The sequence below is a fragment of the Aedes albopictus genome, chromosome 1 (genome assembly GCF_035046485.1).
Source record: "Aedes albopictus strain Foshan chromosome 1, AalbF5, whole genome shotgun sequence".
In the NCBI taxonomy this organism is placed as follows: domain Eukaryota; kingdom Metazoa; phylum Arthropoda; class Insecta; order Diptera; family Culicidae; genus Aedes; species Aedes albopictus.
Window position 1 is genome coordinate 93,435,812 of NC_085136.1, and position 22,354 is coordinate 93,458,165.

Below are 22,354 nucleotides of genomic sequence, written 5' to 3' on the forward strand. Positions count from 1 at the left end.
CGGCCTTCCGAGTCAAACTGAAACAACCAAATCGATTAAACTGTCGACGCTAGAAGGTGAGAACCATTAACGCACCACCTGTTTGCTTACCGCGTGGCTTAGTTCCGCAGTAGGTACTAGTCAGCTATAGTATACTAAGCTCACAATTATTCAATCTGTGCGAAGGTTTCGATCCGGCCAATCTTATGGTGTTTTAATGTTTTTGGCGGTGGTAAGCGACAGGAACAAAAAAAACATCGACTTTAAGCCATGGCTTAGCCACAATTATCGATGACGAACGGACTGAGGGGGGGAACGCTGAGGTCGAAGCAGATCAAATGTAAACAAACAAATCTTACCTTGACTTTCACTTAGCACTGTTGTTGACGAAGTCGTGTGCTGCGTTTTCGATTGGATTGAATTATTTTCGGACATTACAAATAGACGCATTGCAAAACTAATACCTACTGAACAACAAATTTATCTACAGATTGTTTAATTGGTTAAGGTACATATGGAAATCACATGGCACACTACACGCTTGTTCACCTAGTTAGAGAGCGAGACTATCGCAAGGATGTTTGCAGCTGTCTCCGCTACTGCCGGCCGACGATGCTCCGGAAGCATCTGCCGAGCCCTGGGAGGATCCACCGGACGATCCGAGGGATGCATTGAGAACTAAACTGGTGACACCACCGACGATCGATGCCACGATGTTACCGATGAAGCCGAACAGGTCCGATCCCTTTGGAATGATTTGTTTGGATTAATTGATTGAATGAGTTGTAACAAACATCTAGAACTCACCTTGTGCTGTCCAGCACCTTCCGCCTCCGGATCACCCTTCCGCTTAGCTTCTTGCAGTCCCGCGAAGAAGTTGTCAATGAAAAGCTTCGGCCTTAGAGGAAGGTTTTCATCATCAGGATCCTACAGTTGCAGAAAAGTGCCAAAAATGAAATAAAGATTCAATCAATATTGTTATTGCGCAGCATTGCGTTTTCTGAAGAAGGGCAACAAACAACATCTCCATCACCGCCGTCGAAGGCATTGGCCACCACTTGTGTCCCGAGCAGTCAGTGCGCGCATCTCCCAGGGTAATTCCATACGCAACCTATTCCGATGCGTTTAAAGCAATATCCAATTTCACTTCGCTACTGCCCTATTGCCCCAACGCCGCACTCGCTGCTGCCGGCACTGGCTGGCTTGGCAAAAACTCATCAGGCCCGATTACATGGTTTCATCATTTTATCGTAAATTATATGCATCGTGCCTTTCGACGTGGTTCTTTTTTGCTTTGTCTAATTCTGCTGTCGGCTCGGGAGAGACGTGAGCTGGTGCTGCTACGCCGCACCGGTCTACAGGCACTAAGAAAAGTAGAGACCACTTAAAACTAAGTCGTAGTCTTTGCCATTCTTTCGCAGTCGAAGCGAGGTGAGGTTGTTTGGTGTCCATCATAAATGTCAAATTATAGTTGAACGCTGTTTCATTTGAGGTGATATATGCCCGTCAAATCGTAAAAAAACTTAACTGGACCACTTCAGGTTACGACTGGGCTTATTAATTGATATAAGATTGCGATTCGGAGCAAAGGTTCATTACTTACAGAGCTAAGTGCGGCAATGACCGATCCCAGAAAGTTTCCAAAGAAGGCTCCGTTGTTGTCCTGTGAATTGTTAAAGCGAATTGATGGTCGGTTAGAACTACGCTAAAATCGAAAAGAATTCTATTGTTTCTACACAGAATACATATAAATGAAACTACTTACAGCGCCTCCGCCCGAAAATCCCTCGATAGCAATGCCTACGTAGCTTCCCAGCACTTTTCCAAAGTTTTCGTCACCCTGGAAGAAAACACAAATTAGGTCCAACAACTCGAATTTCGATCAAAATCATCTCAACGAACCCCGAGTAATCCAGCAAGCAGACCTGCACCTGTTCCCAGTAGTCCAGGCACGTCTAGTCCGTCAGGCTGTAAACAAACGTTCTCATTACAAAATCAAATAACATATAACCAATCTCAACACTTACGCCGAAGATATTCGTAATGGCAGCCGACAGCGCCCCCACCAGTGCTCCAACATCCGAGCCCTCGTCTCCACCGCTCAAATTAGCAATCAATCCTACCAGCCCACCGGGCATCTCTTCTTCCGATTCCGACTCGGACTCATCCCCATCGCCTCCCAACGAAACCGAGATACCATTTTCCTTGCTGTCCTTTCCCTTCGCCGGGCCATCACCACCATTTTCGCCACCCTCGCCACCCTCGCCACCCTCATCGTCAGCATCTTGCCTTCGCCGGAACAACGCATCGATGTGGTTCTCCAGATCCCTCTGGACCACTGCTTCGTAGAAGCTGTAGTCCGGCAGTCTATTCGTTCCGCCCATCGTGATCTTAGCCTTAACCGCTGCCGCATCCACCTGATCCATGGTGGCCAGAGCATCGTGACTCTCCAGATATTGGACCGTTTCCTTGATCTTGGTCGAAAGGCCGCTGCGCATCCGGTTGATGTGGCGGTTGACCTCACGTTTGATCTGCTTCAGGTCGTAGTCCGTCTGGTTGGGGTTGATCGTGCCGGGATTTTTCCGCAGTAGGGGAAGCGATGCTCCGGCAGTTTGTTTTGCGCGCTGGAAGTGGAATAAAATGTATTTGAATGATTTTTTTCGTCTACAATTGCGTTATTTTCTTCTCTCAGCTGGTTCACCTCGGAAACTCCAGGAAGTTTCCAGAGAGCTTAGAAGAAGGGGGTGTCAAGTGGGCTCAGAGGCATTTCAAAAGGTTCCAAGTGCCCCTGAGACCCCCTGGCACCCCTGAATTGGTCCTATGACATCCAAACACACCGCTTTGAAACCCCATGGAATCCCTTGAAACCTCTCTGAGATCTTTGGAAACGGCCATGGGACTCCATGACACTGCTCTGAGGGGCGAAGTTTCAATATCAACAAACATTTCGAGCTGAAATTGGATAGGCAGCCACTCATTTTAGATTCAGACGCATATTACATAATGCTAAGTGAGGGGGTATGGGGGTCTACCGCTGTGTTACGCTCCATACAAATATTTAAAACTTATCATACAAAAGTTGTTACGTGCCGGAGGCGGTCTTAAATTGGGAAATTTCACGTTACGTAATATCAATAGCATTGACAACTAACATTGACTGTTTGGTAGACTTCTTGGGCATTTTTGTGGCGTTTTAGTCTTTTCGGGGTTCAAAAAGTACTATATGTTTTCTATTTCCAACATTTCGATCTTTTTGGATCTTCTTCAGGGAATCTGTAGTTCTATTGGACGTCTACATTGGTTTTTAACACGTTACACAACACTTAACACATACCGAATAGGTTGTTGTTTCTTCGTCTAGTAGTTGTTTTTTAAAACATTGTAACTGTCATTCCTTGTTTTTGCTATAAAAAATATTGTTAATTAAGGAATACCTAATTGTCACTTACTGCTTACAAATTTGTCCGTTTTTTGGAACCGGTAAACCTTCAAATTTCGAACAACTGATCAGGTAATCAGACTTCTTCTTGTTCTTCTTCTTCTTCTTCTTCTTCTTCTTCTTCTTCTTTCTGGCCAAATAGCACCGTTCGGCACCAGTTGTGTTTTACGTCGGCTGGGTCTAGGAGCTAAGCCTTAAATTCCGACGCCCCATGGAGACAGCCACCACACCTGAGGACCCTACATATCGAACCCATCAACACATGGGCCGGGACCTACGGCTTCCTATCCGAGGGAAGACGTGATCACGGATTTTATGGGGTAATCAGACCGTAATCCACTACATATGCGAATAGTTTTCCAAATGACAGTTTAAATTTCGTTCTATTCGTAGGTTGTATGGTCGGTTATAATTGTGTCTGTGTGGTTGGTTCGTGTCATGTTTACATTGGTTCTATTTTGGTTATTCGTTTTCGTTTTGTTTAGGTTTGTTTAAGGGCCCATATAGCCGAAGCGGTAAACGCACGGGTATTCAGCATGATCATGCTGAGGGTGACGGGTTCGATTCCCGGTCGGTCCAGGATCTTTTCGTAAAGGAAATTTCCTTGACTTCCTTGGGCATAGAGTATCTTCGTGCCTGCCACACGATATACGTATGCAAAATGGTCATTGGCAGAGGAAGCTCTCAGATAATAACTGTGGAAGTGCTCATAGAACACTAAGCTGAGAAGCAGGCTTTGTCCCAGTGATGACGTTACGCCAAGAAGAGGAGAGAGGAGGAGGTTTGTTTTAGAGTGAAGTAGACCAGTGTAGACTACGTTCAGATTGTCTGTGTCAATACGTTTGGTTACCGAACTTTGAAGGTTTTGCGGGTCCAAAAAACGGACAAATTTGTAACTAGCAAGTGACAATTAGGTTTTCCTTAATTAACAATAACTTTTTTATAGCAAAAACAAGGAATGACTGTTAAAGTGTTTGAAAAAAAAACAACTACTAGACGAAAAAACAACAACAACTTATTCGGTATGTGTTGTGTTGTGTAACGTGTTAAAACCCAATGTATACGTCCAATAAAATTACAGATTCCCTGAAGAAGATCTAATAAGGATCGAAACATTGGAAATAGAAAACAAATAGTTATTTTTTATCCCCGAAAAGACTGGAACGCCACAAAAATACCCAAAACTTACGTAATATGCGAATGACCCTCAGGATATCAATTGAATGGCCTCTGGTTCTGGTTATACAATTTACAACAACGCCAACATCAGTCAAGGCTTTCTGACGATCTGATGTCCGGCACTTTTCACTCGATTGAGTGTTAGGCAACACAGACAACAAGCCTTAATTGTAGTGTCGCAGGTTTGAAGCATTGTTTGTCATTGATGACGGCTAACCCGACATCAGTAGAAACTTTCAGCACCTCCTACACAATTCGTCTATGATTATCTGCAAAGGTTTTTTTCAGTAAATACTTCTAGGCAGATTGCCTCAAAAATTTATTTATTCCAGAAATTTCTTCAGCGATGCTGTTAACAATTTCCTCAGGATTTTTTTCGCTTCTGCAGGATACCCTTCAGAAATTTCTTCCTCCAGGGATTTCTGTATACTACTCCATTCAGAAAATTTTGCAAGAAATTCTTCTAAGAATCTCTAGGAGTTCTTCTAAAGATTCATTCAAAATTCTTCAAACAACCCTCAGAAATTTATTGATAAATTTCATAAAGAGATTCCATAGTATATTTTTCTGCAACTTCTGTTGGGGCTTCTAAGACATTTTTTTAGATTCTTTCAGGAATCCCTCTACGAATTTCTCCAAGAATCCCTCCAAAAATTTCCCATTCAATTTTTCCATGCAATAACCTCCATAGTCTCGCTAAAAGTTTCTCTTGATTTTTTTTCTAACGAGGCATTTTATGCAGCTTTGTGCAGGTATTCTCCTGGACATTCATTCAGGAAATCCTCCAGGGACTATTTCAGAAATTGCTCAAAGATTTTTAGAGAAAATTTTAGAGGAATTTCAGAAAAAAACCCCAAGTAACAATGAATGCTGCACAGAAAGATTATTAGCTGAACATTGGCTGGTTAGTGGTGCTAGTGGCTGAACACAATGGCAGCTGAATATTGATCTGAAGAAAGGCTTGTTCAGCCTCTTAATTAAGCAATACATAAATGATTGAATATTAAGTTGTATAGAATATTCTTCATCTGTGTAACCAGCTTTAAAACATTAACCAGACTGCAGAATTAATCATCTGTTGTTCAACCTTTATTCAAATAATTTTTGACAGCTGTGCCGAGCAAGTTTTCGTAGTGTTCGCATCACTTCTCCAGCCTCAATGCAGACTCAGTTCAACTAGTGTTCTTGATTATTCAGACACAACAAGTGATGCTTTCGTTTTCGGGGATCTGTATATAATTGTGTGTGGTGTAGTTACTTAAGTAAGTGGATATGAATCAGGAGGTACGAGTTCAATTCCCAGTTTTTCACATCGATTATTTTTACATTCCAGTATATCCGCAGTAGCCGCAAATAATGAAAATATGCTTACGAAAGAGTTTTTTTAATCACAATAAATAAATTTGATTGATTATTAATTAAGCACATATTAAGCCTTAAATCAGCCATTGAGAGAACCTCCGATCAGCTAAAGGTTGAATAAAATCACCAATATTAGATGTTTAGGAACTGATTAAAGGATTATACCACTTGTGCCCAGCTATTGTTCAAATAAAGGCTGCTTTAAAGTGGTTGGAAAAACGTTTCTACAGCCAGAAATTGTAACCTGGGACTTCATCGAAGAATTTTGAAGAGATTCATGCTATTCCTGAAGAAATCCCTGGAATTAATTTAGATACATTTTTGGAGAAGTTTCAGAGCCAACCCGACCAGGAATTTCTGAAGAATCTCTGTAGAAATCTCAGGAAGATCTCTTGAATCTCTAAAGGGACATCCATAAAAATCCCAGATATATTTTATCAATTTCCGAAAAACTTGCTGGAGAAATACCCGGAGAAACTCCTCAGGAAACCCTTGCCGGGATTCCTAGAACCGTGTATTCTGTGTAATCTGTGAACGCATTTCAGAAGAAATTCTTGTAGGAATTCCTGAAAAACGCTTAGATATGCTTCTGTAAAGATCTCTGGAGACATTTTCGAAGAATTGTAGAAAAAAATCTACAATTTTCCTAATCAATGTTTCAGAAGAATTTTTGCAGTAATTTCTGGAGAAATTCCCGACGAAATATCTGAAAAATATCCTGGAGAAATTTCTTTAAAAAATCTTTAACAGATGTTCTGGCGAAACCGCTGGGTAGATTATAAGATTGAACTCCTGGAGTAATTTCTATGTAATATTTATTAAAGGAATCTTTGGACTCATTTCTAGGGATTTCTCTTATAGAACTCTTCGAGGATCGTTTGACGGTATTTTTGGATGAATTTCGGAAGGAGTACGTGAAATATTTTCTAAAAAAAAATCCTTGTAGAAATTTCTGGCGAAATCCTGATTTATTTGTTTTTTAAAAGGAATCGCTGAAAGCATTTCCGAAGAAATCTGTGGATGATTTGGAAAGAATCTATGGAGAGTTTCTGATGAAACTCATAAAAGAGTTCTAGAGGAATTTTTGGAGCAATTTTGGAATAAATCCAAGGGAGGTTTTATGAAATTCTACTAAACATCTTCTCATATATTGGAGACTGCTTCAGATCTGAGCAAAATTATATTTACCAACTTTTTGAAATATGAATGCTTACAAAAATTTGGCTAGGTGTGTGGGGCTGAGTGGATATTATGGATGGTAGCAACATCAGCAATGTTAATGAATATTTACAACTTTACAACTCCATCTTAGATTTGTGCAAGTATTCATGCTATGCAGAACTTTGAAGAAAATTCTAAAGGGAACTATTTTCCAATCCATGCAATATTTTTCAAAATAGTGGGCTTCGTGGCCGTACGGTTAGCGGCACCAGTCGTCTAAGCTTTTCGTAAGCCTCGAAGTGCGGGTTCGATTCCCGCTCCAGTCGGGGAAAACTTTTCGTCAAACGGAAAATTCTCCATTGGGTCACTGGGTGTTATGTGTGTTGTCCGTTGTCTCGTGTTAGTGTAATGTTCAGTCTGTGCAGCCTCTGGCTGAAGACGGTGTAGTGTCTTTTTAAAAAAATATGTTTTGAGAAATTTTCGAGAAAAAATCATTGAAACATCTGAATTAATACTAAAAAAAAACTTAGAAAATCCTGAATCTTGAAAAAGTTTCCGAACGAATATTTGATAGATTTTTCTAAAGAGCCAGTAGAGGAATATCTATGTAAATTTGTGAAATATTTCTTTTGTGTTGAAATCTCTTGCTCATTTATAAGCTTATTGAGACGCTCAAAAGCTGTCGCGTACAGTAAACAGCAGTCACACACCGGCATCCAGATGACATGCAATTAGGTCGATAAGCAATTAGCAGAGAGCAGTTTGTATTCATTTTCGACAACAGTCATTACACATCAGTCTATCTGCTTAATCGTTCATCAAACAAGATCGCTACAATTTCGTTATTGTCTTTGTTTATGTAGGTTGAAATTCGCAAACCGATAAGTTAAGTAAATATATATGTTTTAAGAACAAAGTGCACGTTACTAATTTTAAGAATAAATCATAGTGATAGCCTTTTAGAAGAACAACTTGTGAGAATGTTATTGTGGTGAAGTAGCGAACAAACTTTAAAAGAACTTTGATGAACGGCATAACAGTATATCTGAAGCAACGTCTTTTAATTTACACTGTGTAAACACTTTTGTGTCGAGGCATTCCTGGAAGAAGTGCCAGTGTCACAGAGTATTTTATTCTGGACGTGCAAGTTCCCAGAGCAAAAATGAAAAACTTATATAAGTAACTTTTCTTACAGATATGTAATGGCAAAAAATCGCATACATCTAGTAGGGCGGAGCAATACCTTGTTTCACATTGTTTTGATCTCAAGAGCTGGCAGTGACTAACTTGGAGTAACCTCGATGACACCACTGACTTGCAGGCCTTGGTGGCGTTCCAGGGGGTCTCAGAGGCGTTTCAGGGAGTCGCAGGAGATTTGAGGGAGTATCAGGGGCGCTTCGAGGATTTCAAAGGTGTTTAAAGTGGTCACAGGGGATTTTATGGGGGTACCCAGAGGTCTCAGGGGCGTTTGAGGGAGTTTCAGGAGGTATGTGGAGCCTGAAGATCTTTGGACCAGGCCCGTGCACAGAAGTGGCGCCAAGGGAGGGTTTTTTCCCAATATCGGCAAAAGGCGGAGGGGCGCCAGTGTATGGAGCGTTCAAAATGTAGGGGTTTAATACACAACCACCACCCCCCCCCCCTTCCTCCCCCTTGTGCACGGACTTGCTCACGACTGTTGTAGGGGTCTTCAGGGAGTATCTGAATGTCTGAGGAAAATTTCAGGGGGTACAGGGGCCTTCCGGAGGTTCCTGACTGCAATTCAATGATTCGTTTTAGAAACATATTTCTTTTTTTAATGCTGCTGAGCGATAAGTTTTATTTATGTCCCAACCCGTATCATCAACATTTGAATAAAAAGACATGGCCACCGACTTCAGCCAAAACTGTACAGACTGAACGAAACTTAACACTAGACAACGGACATGACACATATTACGTGCACCAGTGGACACGAGGAAGAGACATTTCTTGCGAAACGTTCTATCACTCGGAGCGGGAATCGATCCCTCATTCTTATGCCATGGTACGGTTATACGCTTGGTGACGCTAACCGTCATACTGAAATCCAAGGAGATAACGACGAACAGACAATTTGAAGCGCCATTTTAAATGCTCTATAAGTGTATCTTGGGCGACTTAGATGACTAATTAGAACTGAGAAAGCTACAACTACAAAACTGTTTTACGCCACCCTAAAGTTAATTTTAAAAAAGCTCTAATTCAGTCAAATTATAAGCTACACAAAAACTAGGTTCAGCAAAGTATCCCAAAATTATTGGATCTATCATTTTTCCGAAGAAAGCATATGGTTATTCTTGCGAACAAAACAGTTTAGCTTCCAATTTTGTTGGTAATATGGACCACCTCAATTTTCATGTAGATTAGAATGAGGGCTTTCTCATTGTAGAAGACCATATGGTCGGGGTTCTGCTAAACCGAACCAAAGACCATTTTTTGAAAAATTGAGTTTTCTTAACCATTGGGTGAAGAAAATGATGATCTTCCTTCCATGTAAAAATCCAGTTATTCTGACAGCTCTTCGCGGAGTAAATTCAAAAATTCTGTTTGGCAGAACATACAGAATATTATTTTGCATCCAACCAGAGTGAATTGTAAACCATTCGATAAAATCAACAAAATATTTTAGTTTTGGTCCAGGTGATGAACATTTCAAGTTCTCCTCATCACCGTCAGATTTCTAACTTCTAACCGACTCATAGTAACAATATGTGAGAGAAATGAACACGTTATTAGAAATATGGGTGTGGAGGAATCAATTATGTTTCGATGGCGCTGATCGCCATCTTTCCAAATCATATTCAGCCAGACCGAACCAAGTCCACAGCATTTTAGGAGCAATTTATTCTCAAGAATACAAAAACCAACTGGTTTTTAATACAAGCGTTATGTCGTAACTGGTAATTGAACACGGGAGCCGTCATTGTACAACAAGGCTAATTAGAATAATAAAGCTTAAAAAAAAATCAAACACTTGGTTCACTTTGGCTGATCGAAAAATGGCGTTTTCACTAAAACCATCCTTGAGAAGAATGTTTAGAACTTGATTCAGACTTAACGACAGACCTTCAGCAAGGTAATATGACCTAGAGGTAACGCGCTTGGTTATCACTCAGCTCAGATGATCCAAGTTCGAATCTTTTTCACATTTTTAAAAACTTTTTTTGTACTTGGTGCACTTTGGCAGAACATTTTCATGGTTTTCGGCGACCAGCATAAATTTGAAGTACACAAATTGCTCCACATTCACATCTCAGAACCTCAGGGCATGCAAAAAAAGCATGGGTGGGAAGGGCTGAGCTGGGAGGGCTTCCGCCGTTCATATTTCAAACTATTTTGAGACCTTCGTGCTACCATACTATACACGTCCTCTTTGATTCATGTAAAGAATTGGGAGTGATATCAATTTCAACTTGATAGACGATGAAAAATCAAGATAATTTTCACAATCCAACTGGTTTTATCTGAAACAAAAAAACACATTCAGCCAAACTGAACTATAAACCACTTTCTAATGTTTTTGTTCAGCCAGAGTGAACTGAGTGCAAAGTACCAAGGAATAAAATGTAATTATATCAATGATTTCAAATAATTTACATGTATTCTTCATTTCTGATGGTTAAAGAAGGCTTGTAAGTCACCTATGTGCGGAAAAGTTTCAAATAATCTCCGCTGTTGTTTATTTGTGAGTGGTTGAACTTTAAGCTTAATTATCTCGGAATTATTTTTTGGAGCTTAGTTCGGTTTAGCAGAACCCCGGCCATATGTGTCTAAACACACTGGAACCTCTTTATTTCATGCACATGGCTGGGAGTGCATGAATTAAAAATGCATAAAAAGAGGGAATTCAGTGTAAGAACTAAGTTTGGAGTTTAATAAGGGAATGGGGCTAAGGGGGTTTCCAGAAAGTTCTCAGAGAGCCTAAAAAGGGTGTTCCGGCTTCAGTGGAGATTCAGGGACGTTCCAGGGGTTTATTTCAAGGGCTTTCAAGAGCCTTTATGGGGCACCCTGTCAAGTTTTGTTACCGTTTTAATGGGATTACGGAGAATTCAGGGGCATTTCAAATTTCAGAGAGTTGCAGATATATTTTAAGGACGTTCCTGTAGGTTTTAGGTGCATTAGAAAGCATTTTAGAAGTGTTTCAAGGGGTTTCTGTAGCATACTAAGAGCCTCGAAAGGGGTTTCAAATTATTTATGATGATTTCAAGGGCGTTTCAATGAGATTACAGAGGTTTCAAGGGTGTTTCAAGGCATTTCATGCCATAACCGTATCAGGGGGTTTCAAGAACATCCTTAAATCAAAGGGCATTCAGGGGTGTTTCAAAAGATATTGTGAACGTAACGTTTTTGAACCCCGCTAAAAACTTCCTGAAATGCCTCCAAAATCCCAGTTAACCCTCTTGAATGTAACGCGACTGAGACCCTCCAAATCCTCCCCAATGTCTCTGAAACCAGCCTGAAAATGCTCTGAAACTTCCGACGAGCGAGCTTTTTTTGGTAGTGTTTTACTTTGAACAAGAGCGCGCGTGCTGAAGGGTTAAATAACTGGAACCTGGATCACTGTGCATTTAGTTACAGGGGTTACTCAAAATAACTGGGACAGGTGAAATTTTCACTTTTGAAAAAATGTTCAACTCGCTGTAACTTTTCGAAAAGTGCATCAAATATTCTCAATTTTTTACTGTAAGTTCATCAGCTAGTTGTGTATCAGTAGTCCAATTTTGGAGAAGATCGGACCATTTTCCACGGAGTTATAAAGATTCTAGAAAAGGGTAAAATTATCCGATAGCCAACTTTGAGCTGTTATATCTCCGGATTCAATGAACCGAATGCAATGAAATTTTGACCAATCATGACTTGTATAATGAACTATGAAAAACCTTTGACTTAACTTAAAATTCTTGACACGGAAGAAAATTATAACGATTAGATTATTTTTCTAATAAAACACCAAATTATCCAAAACTTCAACATCGTTTCAAAATTCAAGATGCAAATTATAGTTCAATTAATTTCCCTCTAAATGACTTATATATAAATGTGTTTTGAAGGAAAGTTACAACATAGCCACTAATAAATTGAGAAAGTAATGGGATGCATATTAGAAATTGATGAATTTACTAAAAAATCGTGAAATGAATGAAATCGTTATAACTTTTTCTCTTGTTAAAAATTTAAAGTTAAGTTAAACGTTTTTAAGAGTTCATCATATAAGTCATGAATGGTCAAAATTTCATTGCAATCAGTTCATTGAATCCGGAGATATAAAAGCTCAAAGTTGGCTATCGAATAATTATACCCTTTTCAAGAATCTTTATATCTTCGTGAAGAATAGCCCGATCTTTTCCAAATTTGAACCACTGATACACAACTAGTTGATGAACTTACAGTAAAAATTTGAGAATATTTGATGCCTTTTTCAAAAAGTTACAGCGAGTTGAACATTTTTTTAAAAGTGAAAATTTTACCTGTCCCAGTTATTTTGAGTATCCCCTGTATTTTAGGTTATTTGTTTTCATTATGCTATATTTTTGTTAGAACCGTCGAGTCGAGAATTTTCAGAAAACCTTAAAGAATTCCTGATGAAACATTTGAAGGGATCTACTATGCTGTTACTGGAGGAATTCTTAAAAGAGTCTTTGAAAAAAAAAAATCCTTATAAATCTTTGTAGCAATTATTTTAGTATCCCAAAGAAATCCCGAACTAAATCTTTGGGGGAGTTTTGTAGAATTTTTGAACGAATTTCTGAAACATTTTTGAAAGATCCTTTAAAGAAATTTTCGAAGGAATCCTCGAAAGATTCACTGATTGAATTAACGAAGATATTTCTGTTAGATTCCTCTAAAAATGCTGGGTAAATTGTTGAAGCAAAAAAAAGGAATTCTTGAAGGAATTCCTGGAAGAGTACTTTATGGAACTCATAAATACGTCAAATGTGCAGTAGAGAAATACTTAAAGAAAGCCTTGCAGGCATTTTCGAAAAAAAAACCACAGCAGGAATTCTGGAATACTATTGTGATGCAATGCTCGAGGAGATTTTTGGAAGAGTTTCTGAACAAATCATCGTTCCTGAAACCCTTGGAGGATTTATTGAATGTTTCCTTGTATGAATTCCGGAAGCAATCCTTTTGGGGAATCCGTGGAGGAATTTTTGAGAGAAGCCATGAAAGAGTTTCTAAAGGACAACTCTGCTGTAATCTTTGAATCTACAATGATATTCATGAAAGAATATTTGGAAAAATGTGTGAACGATTCCGTAGAGGAATTCACGAGGAAATTCTTGGAGGAGTTTCTGATAATGTCTTTTGAGAAGCTACCGAAGTCACTGGGTTAATTTCTCAAGTTATCTTTGGAGGAATTGCTGGTACAATGCATGAGAAAATGAGATGGATTACATACTTGGAGAAGTTCTTGTATATTCCCTGAAGGAAGTTCCTGAAGATATTATTGTTGGAACACTAAAAGAAGTGCATTGAGATTTTTTTTAAGAATCCTTCAGTATATTCTTTCATGAATCCTTGGAGAAACTTCTGAAGAATACTTAGAGAAATTCTTCAGTCTTAATTTTTGACGAATTTCCAGAAGCAATCCACTTAGGAATCCTGATTAAAATGTCCGATGGAATTCATGCAGGACCAGACTTCCTGCATGAATTCCATCGGAAATTTAAATCTTTCTTCAATTAATCTTTGGGTTAAATTACATTTATTTGGAAAAATTATTGAAAGTATCTTTGGCAGCATTCTTAAAAAAAAAACAGCAATTTACAATTCCAAATGAATATTTAATTGAATATTTGGAGAAATATTTCAAAAGAACCATGGAGGTTACCTCCAAAATCTTAGATTAACGTCTCTTATTTTTTTCCTCCCCTGTTGGAGAAATTAAGCCACTGCGTCAAATAAGCTGAACTTTTATGGCATAAACCTCTACTAATCTTCTCTGTATCGTTCCAATTTTAGTATATGTCTTGCCGGAGCAAAGACAATTAACGCATCTACGATTTCAAAAGATTTTCCTGAATAAAAAGTTGAAAGTTATCCAGAAATCCGTGAAGGAGTTCTCGAGAGAATCCTTGGAAGAGTTCCTGTTGGAATGGTTAGACGGATTTGTTGAGAATTTCTTGAAGAAATCATAGAAGAAATCCATGGTGGAGTTCTGAAGGGAGAAACTCAGTTCTATGCTCTTAGAGGAATCCTCGTCGAATTTCTGAATTAATCCTTGATCGATTCTATGAAGAATACTGGCAATACTGAACTTGTTCAATAGATAGAGATCTCCAGTTAGCCTAGTGATTTAGGCTATTGATCGCCAATCCGGAGACAGCAGGTTCGATTCCCGTTCAGGCCAGGAAAATTGTCTCGACTCCCTGGGCATAATGTGTCATAGTACTTGCCACACAATGTACAAATTCATGCAATGACAGACAAAGAAAGCCCTTCAATTAATAACTGTAGAAGTTGAAAAGAGGCAGGCCAAGTTCCAATGCCAATGTCGAACCATAAAGAAGAAGTTATTGGAGAATTTCCTAAAGAAATCATTTAGAGGAATTCTTCGAAGAAATTCTGGAGAAATTCCTGCAAAAACCGTGGAGGAATTGCTTAAGGATTTCTATGAGAATTACCCGGAAGAACAAGTAGATGCCCTTTTGAAGGTTTTTTGCAGAAACTCCTGATAATCCTTTGAAAAAAAATAGGAAACAATCGTCGAAAGAATTCCTGAAAGAATCCTGGATAAAATTACCGAAGAAAATCTGTTCAACATCACTTGTAGGAATCATTGAAGGCCTTTCTGAAGGTCTGAAGAGATTTATGGACGACTTGCTAAAGAAATTTTCGAATAAAGTAATGAAGAAATCCTTGGAAGAATTGGTGAGATAATCGATAGAGGAATTCGAAGGGAAACTTCTTTAAGGACAGAAGAGCTGTGTATCAAATTTGAGATTCATGAGGTGAAACATCTAAAAATAAGATAATAGCGACACGTATATAATGGTTGAATTGTGTATAATTATCACTGGAACAAAAATAACAGTAGATAGAAAATAAATTGTTACCAATTATTGGTATATGATACAGGTATGCGGTATGCCGAAAAGTTTCGCCAAATACAACTCGAAACGAAATTCCGCGGAATTCCACGGAATTCAGCTAGGCGAAATTTATGATTTTGAATTTCGTTTCGTTTCGCCAAATTCTAAAAATTTCGTCACAAAAAATAGATTTTGACGAAATTAAACGGAATTCCGCGGAATGTCTTATAAATTTCGAGAACAAATACATAGTGTAAATGTACGGCTTTAGGACATTTGGTCGAATGACATTTGGTCGAATGACGTTTGGTCGAATGACATTTGGACGAAAGTACGTTTGGTCGAAAGGACATTTGGTCGAATGGACATTTGGTCGAAACCCATTTTGTGGAAAAAGAAGCATATGACATTTAGTCGAATGGTCAATTCGTCGAATGGACATTTGGTCGAAAGGCGCTAACCGATGAAAAGAGATTTAAGTCGAAAAAAATATTCTAGATTTGGGTATCTGAATTTATTTGTTACTGAACTTATTGGGATGAAAGTATGTTTGGACGAAAAATATGCTTTCACCGAAAAAAAATCAACAAATCTCGAAACATAAAATTCAACGGTGACGAAAAACCCAACAAAGAATAGACGTTAAGTTGTAAAGCAATTTAATCATGTTAATAATATCAAACATTAAACAGCAAATATTTCATTCAAGGGTGTTTATTATTAAAATAACTTGTTTTGCAATGTAGTTTTCGTTGGGATTGGTGAAGTAGTTGATTTTCTATCGAAGGTTTCTCGTTATCTTTAATATTGGCTCTTCTTCCAAGTTTCATAATTTCACTGCGTTTTTGTGTAGCACATACTGGCTTTTCCATCAAAGGTTTCTCCTTCTTTTCAACATATGCTGTTCTTTCAAATTTGTTATTTGTGCTGACAGTGGACATTATGGTTGTGATTTTTTTATTGATGATTTTTCCTTCTTTTGAACATAGGCTATTCTTTCAAGTTTCGTATTTGTACTATGTTTAAATGTTATGGCTGCTGCCTTTTTCTCATGTATTTTTCCTTCTTTGAAACATAGGCTATTCTTTCACATTTATTAACCCTCCTAGGATGTTCGGTTTTTCGCACCACGATGGCGTAATGCACGTTCAGCGTGCCTGTTTGGATCATATTGACCCCAACATCGTTTTCCTGTACGCTGTACAAACTGCTGAATGTTTCATAAGAAATTTTTCCTTTTGAACACAAGCTGTTCTTCATTAGCTGATGCATTTTGTTTAGATATTTTTCCTTCTTTCAAACATAGGCTGGTCTTTCAAGTTTACTCATTTCATTGCGTCATGTATCAACTGCTGATTTTTTTCATCAGTGGTTATACCTTCTGGGGTTTTGTTCAAGTTTCCTGATTTTACTATGTTCATATGTTGAAGATGCAGATTTTTCATCTGATATTTTTCCTTCTTTTAAACATAGGCTGTTCTTTCATGTAGTGTTGCAATTGAACTGAACACGAGTCGAAAATATTTAATATAAATGCTTTCAATGTTTTGATTGAAACGCAGTAGAAATTTAACTTGCGTGTCAGAGCTCAAGACCGCCCGTTCAGATACCGATTCAGCTCCGAACTCATACACTACCCGTCATAAGTACGGACTCACAAAAAGTATTGCAACAATATTGCATCACCCTGACTCACCTCGATAGCTCTGAAACCAGTTCACCTACAAAAATGCCGCCCTCAGAAAAGCTGTTGCTTTTGGTCTTCTGAATAACTTTGCTGAAGACAGCATCTTTGTAAGTCCTCAGGTTTTGGAGATACCGAGGTGAGTCAGGGTGATGCAATATTGTTGCAATACTTTTTGTGAGTCCATACTTATGACGGGTAGTGTATGTGCTTACTCTATCGATATGTTATGCGAATAAACTGGTCCGGTCACCCGGAGTTTCAGAAAACCCGTCAATACATTGTGGGGTTGAGAGGGGATGAGGTGTAAGAAAATGTTATTGATAGCCATGACTTTTTGAGATTTTTTTTTCTGGAATAGCCCACCAATGGACTGATGACAAGACTGATTGGTTTATTGGTTTATGATCTTTGATGGTTATTGTAGCTGACATGCTGAACATATTCCTGAAAATCCGGATTTTCCGAAAACCACGGTAATCAGACCGGTTCACTCGGATAAGCTCTCAATAAAACATAAGTTTCTGAATCGAATCCCAAGATTATTCAAATCTTTGAAAAAATGGCAGATATATAACCATTTCAGTTTTGAGGATACCAGGGTATCATGCGTTCCAACTTCCAACTGAAGAATTTTCAAATATGTCTGATCGCAGCGTGCCGAGTTTAAACTTGAACGCGTCACTTTTTTCATGTTATCCTCTTATGGTAGTATCATGCACTGCAAGCAAGTATCATCATTCGGGTATCGCTAGGTGTATTTTCGGACATTCTCACGTACGAAGTAAATAGATACTGCTGATTTGCATTGCTCTAGCAGCGAATGCCACAAGCTGCAGAGCAATATTGTTGGTAACGAAATGATAGTTTTCCAATGACAGGTTCAACAAAAGTTTTTTTTTTTCGTTGATCTGCGAATAGTAGCCCCATTAACGTCGGCATTCTGCAGTTCACGAGCCAGGTGCGCAAGACGTGTGGGTCGAATTAAAGTTCTCACGTTCCAAGATTTGATTTTCCAATCGTTATCCGTAAATCGTTGCCTGGTCTGTTGCCGTTAAATCAATCCGTTTTCTCTAGTTTTGCATTTTTTCTGGTAGGTGACGGTTTAAAACAGGCTTCCTTACCGGGGCTGCTCTGCCTACATGGCGCTCAAGGGGCTACCACCTTGGGTACGCACCTCCCTATTGAGTATTCGGAACGTACCTACTCAAGCTGAAGTCGGAAATACAACAGTGCGCGGACTGCCCTACCTGCTAAGCACATAACTCTTATCTAGCGGTTTTTGTCATCGGCTGGTCTAGTGTCTTTTCATCAGTTAGTGCCTTTCGACCAGATGTCCATTCGACGAATTGTCCGTTCGACTAAATGTCATATGTTTCCTACTCCATTATATGGGTTTCGACCAAATGTCCATTCGACCAAACGTCCGTTCGACCAAATGTACTTTCGACCAAATGTCATTCGACCAAACGTCATTCGACCAAATGTCATTCGACGAAATGTCATAGATTCTAAATGTACATATCATTTATCGAAAATCTTGCTAATCTCAAATTACTGAACAGTGTTAAAAAACATCTTAAATAACGAAAGACAAACCACTCCCAGGCTCTAAAATAAAGACAAAAAAATATCGAATATGCCTCTTAGGGGCTGTCCATAAACCACGTGGTCATTTTTTTTGGACATTCCGAAACACCGCCCGTGTGGTCTTTCGTTTATGCATTTTAATTTTAATTTGTATGGACCGTGGTCTTCGCCCAAAACAAAACCCTCCCCACCTCCCCACCAACATGACCACGTGGTTTATGGATGGTCCCTTATCTTGCAGCTACCATCTTGCTCAATAGGTATGTTTTTAACATTTGCTGTATGCGGGACCATACATAGAGGGCCCATATAGCCGAGGCGGTAAACGCACGGGTATTCAGCATGACCATGCTGAGGGTGACGGGTTCGATTCCCGGTCGGTCCAGGATCTTTTCGTAAAGGAAATTTCCTTGACTTCCTTGGGCATAGAGTATCTTCGTGCCTGCCACACGATATACAGATGCAAAATGGTCATTGGCAGAGGAAGCTCTCAGTTAATAACTGTGGAAGTGCTCATAGAACACTAAGCTGAGAAGCAGGCTTTGTCCCAGTGAGGACGTTTCGCCAAGAAGAGGAGAGGAGGAGGGACCATACATAATATTTTGATTAAATTTTCCGATAGAACCAAATGCAAAAAAAAAGCAAGTAAAGTTTCTGTCCTCAGTTTAGATTCCCAACAGGATTTTTTAGACTAATGGAGAATATTAGGTTAATTATGATGATACAGGGTATGGGATGCACTAGCAAAAGTTATAAGATAACATGGAAACTCTCCCAGGATATATATCTAAGAAAAATATTGGAAATTCCAGGGGAAATCGATTAAGAAAAAATCGGTAGAAAGTAGAATACATGGTAAAATTTCTGGAGAATTTTTTTTTCCAATAAATTTGCAGTTGAACTCTTGAAAGAGTTTTACAATCAAATCTGTATGACGAAGCGTTATACACGGTGTTTCAAACTATTTATTTATTTCAGCAGTGATTTTAAAATGTCAAAATGTAAGATGAGCATAACAAACTCTAACAACGTATATGCACAGTCAACTTTTGTACTAAATTGGTCTTATAGCGTGCCATCAATAATATTTTGGTCTAATTTTTTTTCCAACTATAGGGCACTGCATGAAAATCTCTCCTTCTCTTTCACTCTTACAGAAATTTTGTAAACAACAAGGCCACGAAACGTCAAAGTCCCATACAAAATCAAAACAGTGCAGTGCCCTATTCGCCCAGAATAGAAGAAGAGCTGTAGAAGATTTCATTGCTAAAGGATTCTTTTAAAGCTATTATATTTTTTTTTTAAATTTCGATCATTTCCCAAACTTATCAAGTTGCAAACTTTCAGCTCCATTTTATTCAATGCCTACTTTTGATTTTGAATAAGTTCTAAAAAATCTTTTTTCACTTGTTTTCTTCAACTGTTGTAACAATATGTTAAGCCCTAGGCTAGTTTATTTCGGGACCCACAGGCTTGAATCGAAAGACCCGAAGTCTTTAGGGAGTGGTATTTGACCCGTAAGATCCGGCATGCACTTTAATCATCTCACCAGGTTCGAGTCCAGATCTATCTGGTTGAAGTTTTGGCCTTATACCTAGAGAGGATTGTGTTATATTTTTCGAATAAGTTTGCGGATGCCTTCATATTTAGTGAGTGCCGCACACATTTCTTAAATATTTTTTTTTTCAATTTCTATGTGACTTTTACTTGTATTATTCGATAAATTCAATCATCTATTAATTTTGGATTAGATTTAGGCTTTCTCCAGAAGTTACGCTATCCAACAAAGCTTGATTGGAAAACATCTGGCTGAGGTTTCCATATGATTGCTTCATGTTTCTGATAAACAAACGGCATTAGAGCATGCATTATGCATGAAGCAATCTTGTCAGGTTATTGGTGGAATTAATTAAATTTTAAATATACGTCGCGAAAAATAGTAAAAATATAAATAGCACAGTAGCAAATGAAGCTATGGAATGAGAATATTTATGGAACCTCAATACACGTTACCACAAACACGCAGTAAAAATTCGCAAAAAATTATGTAACTGCAAAATTTCGCGAAACTTTTACGAAAATTTCGTTTCGTTTCGAAAAATATCGAGTGAATTCGGATTTCGTATCGATCTCACGAAACATTTTTGAATTCCGTTTCGTTTCGTACCGCATCGTATCAGAACTTTTGTATTTCGTTTCGTTTCGTTTCGCCTTGAAAAAATCCCATACCGCATACCCTTAGTATATGATAGTTCGCTCTTATGCGCTATACTGATCATATAAATTCTTTGACAATAAGTAAAATTTGAAGTAAATTTTCAGCCATTCAATTCAAATGCTGCGGTTATTGAATAATGGATTCGAAAAGTTATACATTTAATCTAACCCATCATTCAAGTGAACGTTCCGCTAATTTATCGATTACATCACACACAGCCTTCAAACAAAAAAACTTCCTTTCTAAATAAGTCTGTCAATTTTCTGCCGAAAATTTTCGATTTCTGCCACACGCCTGCATTGTTGCATGCCAAAACCTATTTCGAACCCAATCGCCGTGCACTAATCCAATTCGGTTTCCACTTTCCATAAATACCTCGTTGGTTGGACACACGAACACTTTGGCCTCCCGCTGCCAGGTCTGCCTAATTAATCGTTCCTAAACCAATTCAAATCCGCGCACAATCGAATCACCACCGGCGCCGCCACGACAATAATGGCGCGTGCTGTTTTCCCCCATTAATTACCCACAGTCCACACACACACATACCTCGGACAGTTTTCTCATTTCACGCCTGTACTGCTCGTAGGTCATCATTTTGGTGGCCAAATCGAGCGCACCGTTCAGAATGCCGATGGCCACCTGGTCCCGTTCCATGGTGCGCTCGAGGGCCGCCACCTTGCGTGTCTTGGCGTCGAATTTCGACACCGCGAAGGTCCGGCTGAGGTCCTGCAGCTGCCGGTTCAGTTTCCGCTCCATGGCGGCTTCGCCTTGGACGGCTCCGAAGAGGATCCCCAGCATGGCCACCCGTTTCAGGTCTTGCTCCATGGTGGAGGGTGAGGGCGATGGGGGTGCCGCGAGAGAAGGTGATGCTGTGGTCGAGGAATTTGCTGGTTGTCGAAAGGTTGGCACTGGGGTCACTCGATTTGGGGAAGGAATTTGGGTGACCATCACTTGGGGATGAGGTAGAGCTAGGATAGAGAGTTCACCGTGAACGAACAGAACGATTAACCACAAGAACTTCATCGCGACACGATAGCGGAGGTTATAGGTTGTTAACGACTGACAGCGCAGTTGACAATTGTTCAGAATTTATAGGGAAAACTCCAACGGAAAAGAAGGATATGAAGCAATCCCTAATCATAAGATAGACGTCGGATGGCATCACATTCCGTCAGTAAATGACATGAATGAAGAAGACCAAACAGCAGTCAGTGACATCGAAGAGTTCTACCCTGCCATGTTTCACGCTTGATCGGATTCAGTTGTCTACACATCGTTCAAGAATCGTTCGCATTGCGTGGATTCACTCCATGGTTGGCGTATCACGAAGGGCACTCGTTGCGTGTGATTGTAAGCCAGAAGCTTCCAGCCGCCGCCGCTGTCGATAATGTTATTCATACAACTCTCCACCACATTAAAACCCCAAAAGAACATGTTAACAAGAAATTGTGCATAAATCGTCGATGAAGCGCGTGTATGGAGCGGCCGGTGGAATAATTGTTATGCAAATCCGTCCAAGTGCAAATGTTTGGAAATTTGCAAGCCTAATCAAAGTTTAATGAACTTGAGAACAGTACTACATATATTGAACGAACATCCATGTCAATTGCTTGTGTGTTTTCGCTTTTTTATTTCTAGTTTTCTCCATTCTGAATAATTGATGCACAAATTACCTTTTCAACCATTAC

General features: G+C 39.2%; 1 protein-coding gene across 1 annotated transcript; it reads right to left on the reverse strand.

The window, feature by feature from the left end:
• Positions 1 to 532: 532 nt before the first annotated feature.
• On the reverse strand, positions 533 to 22,031 carry LOC109427343 (uncharacterized). Its single transcript, XM_062845047.1, has 7 exons — positions 21,213 to 22,031; positions 2,007 to 2,603; positions 1,882 to 1,947; positions 1,745 to 1,819; positions 1,583 to 1,642; positions 787 to 906; positions 533 to 724 (listed from the first exon to the last, which is right to left on the reverse strand). Exons 1-7 carry the CDS (start codon positions 21,687 to 21,689, stop codon positions 533 to 535), a joined length of 1,587 nt encoding a protein of 528 aa, XP_062701031.1. The 5' UTR covers positions 21,690 to 22,031.
• Positions 22,032 to 22,354: the final 323 nt, after the last annotated feature.

Bases quoted from the DNA above. Each gene is read 5' to 3' on its own strand.
- LOC109427343 (XM_062845047.1), bottom strand. From the start codon at position 21,689: ATGAAGTTCTTGTGGTTAATCGTTCTGTTCGTTCACGGTGAACTCTCT. The intron at 2,604-21,212 runs GTATGTGTGTGT...TTCCACTTCCAG, and splicing joins AAATGAGAAAACTGTCCGAG to CGCGCAAAACAAACTGCCGG. The intron at 725-786 runs GTGAGTTCTAGA...ATCATTCCAAAG, and splicing joins AAGGTGCTGGACAGCACAAG to GGATCGGACCTGTTCGGCTT.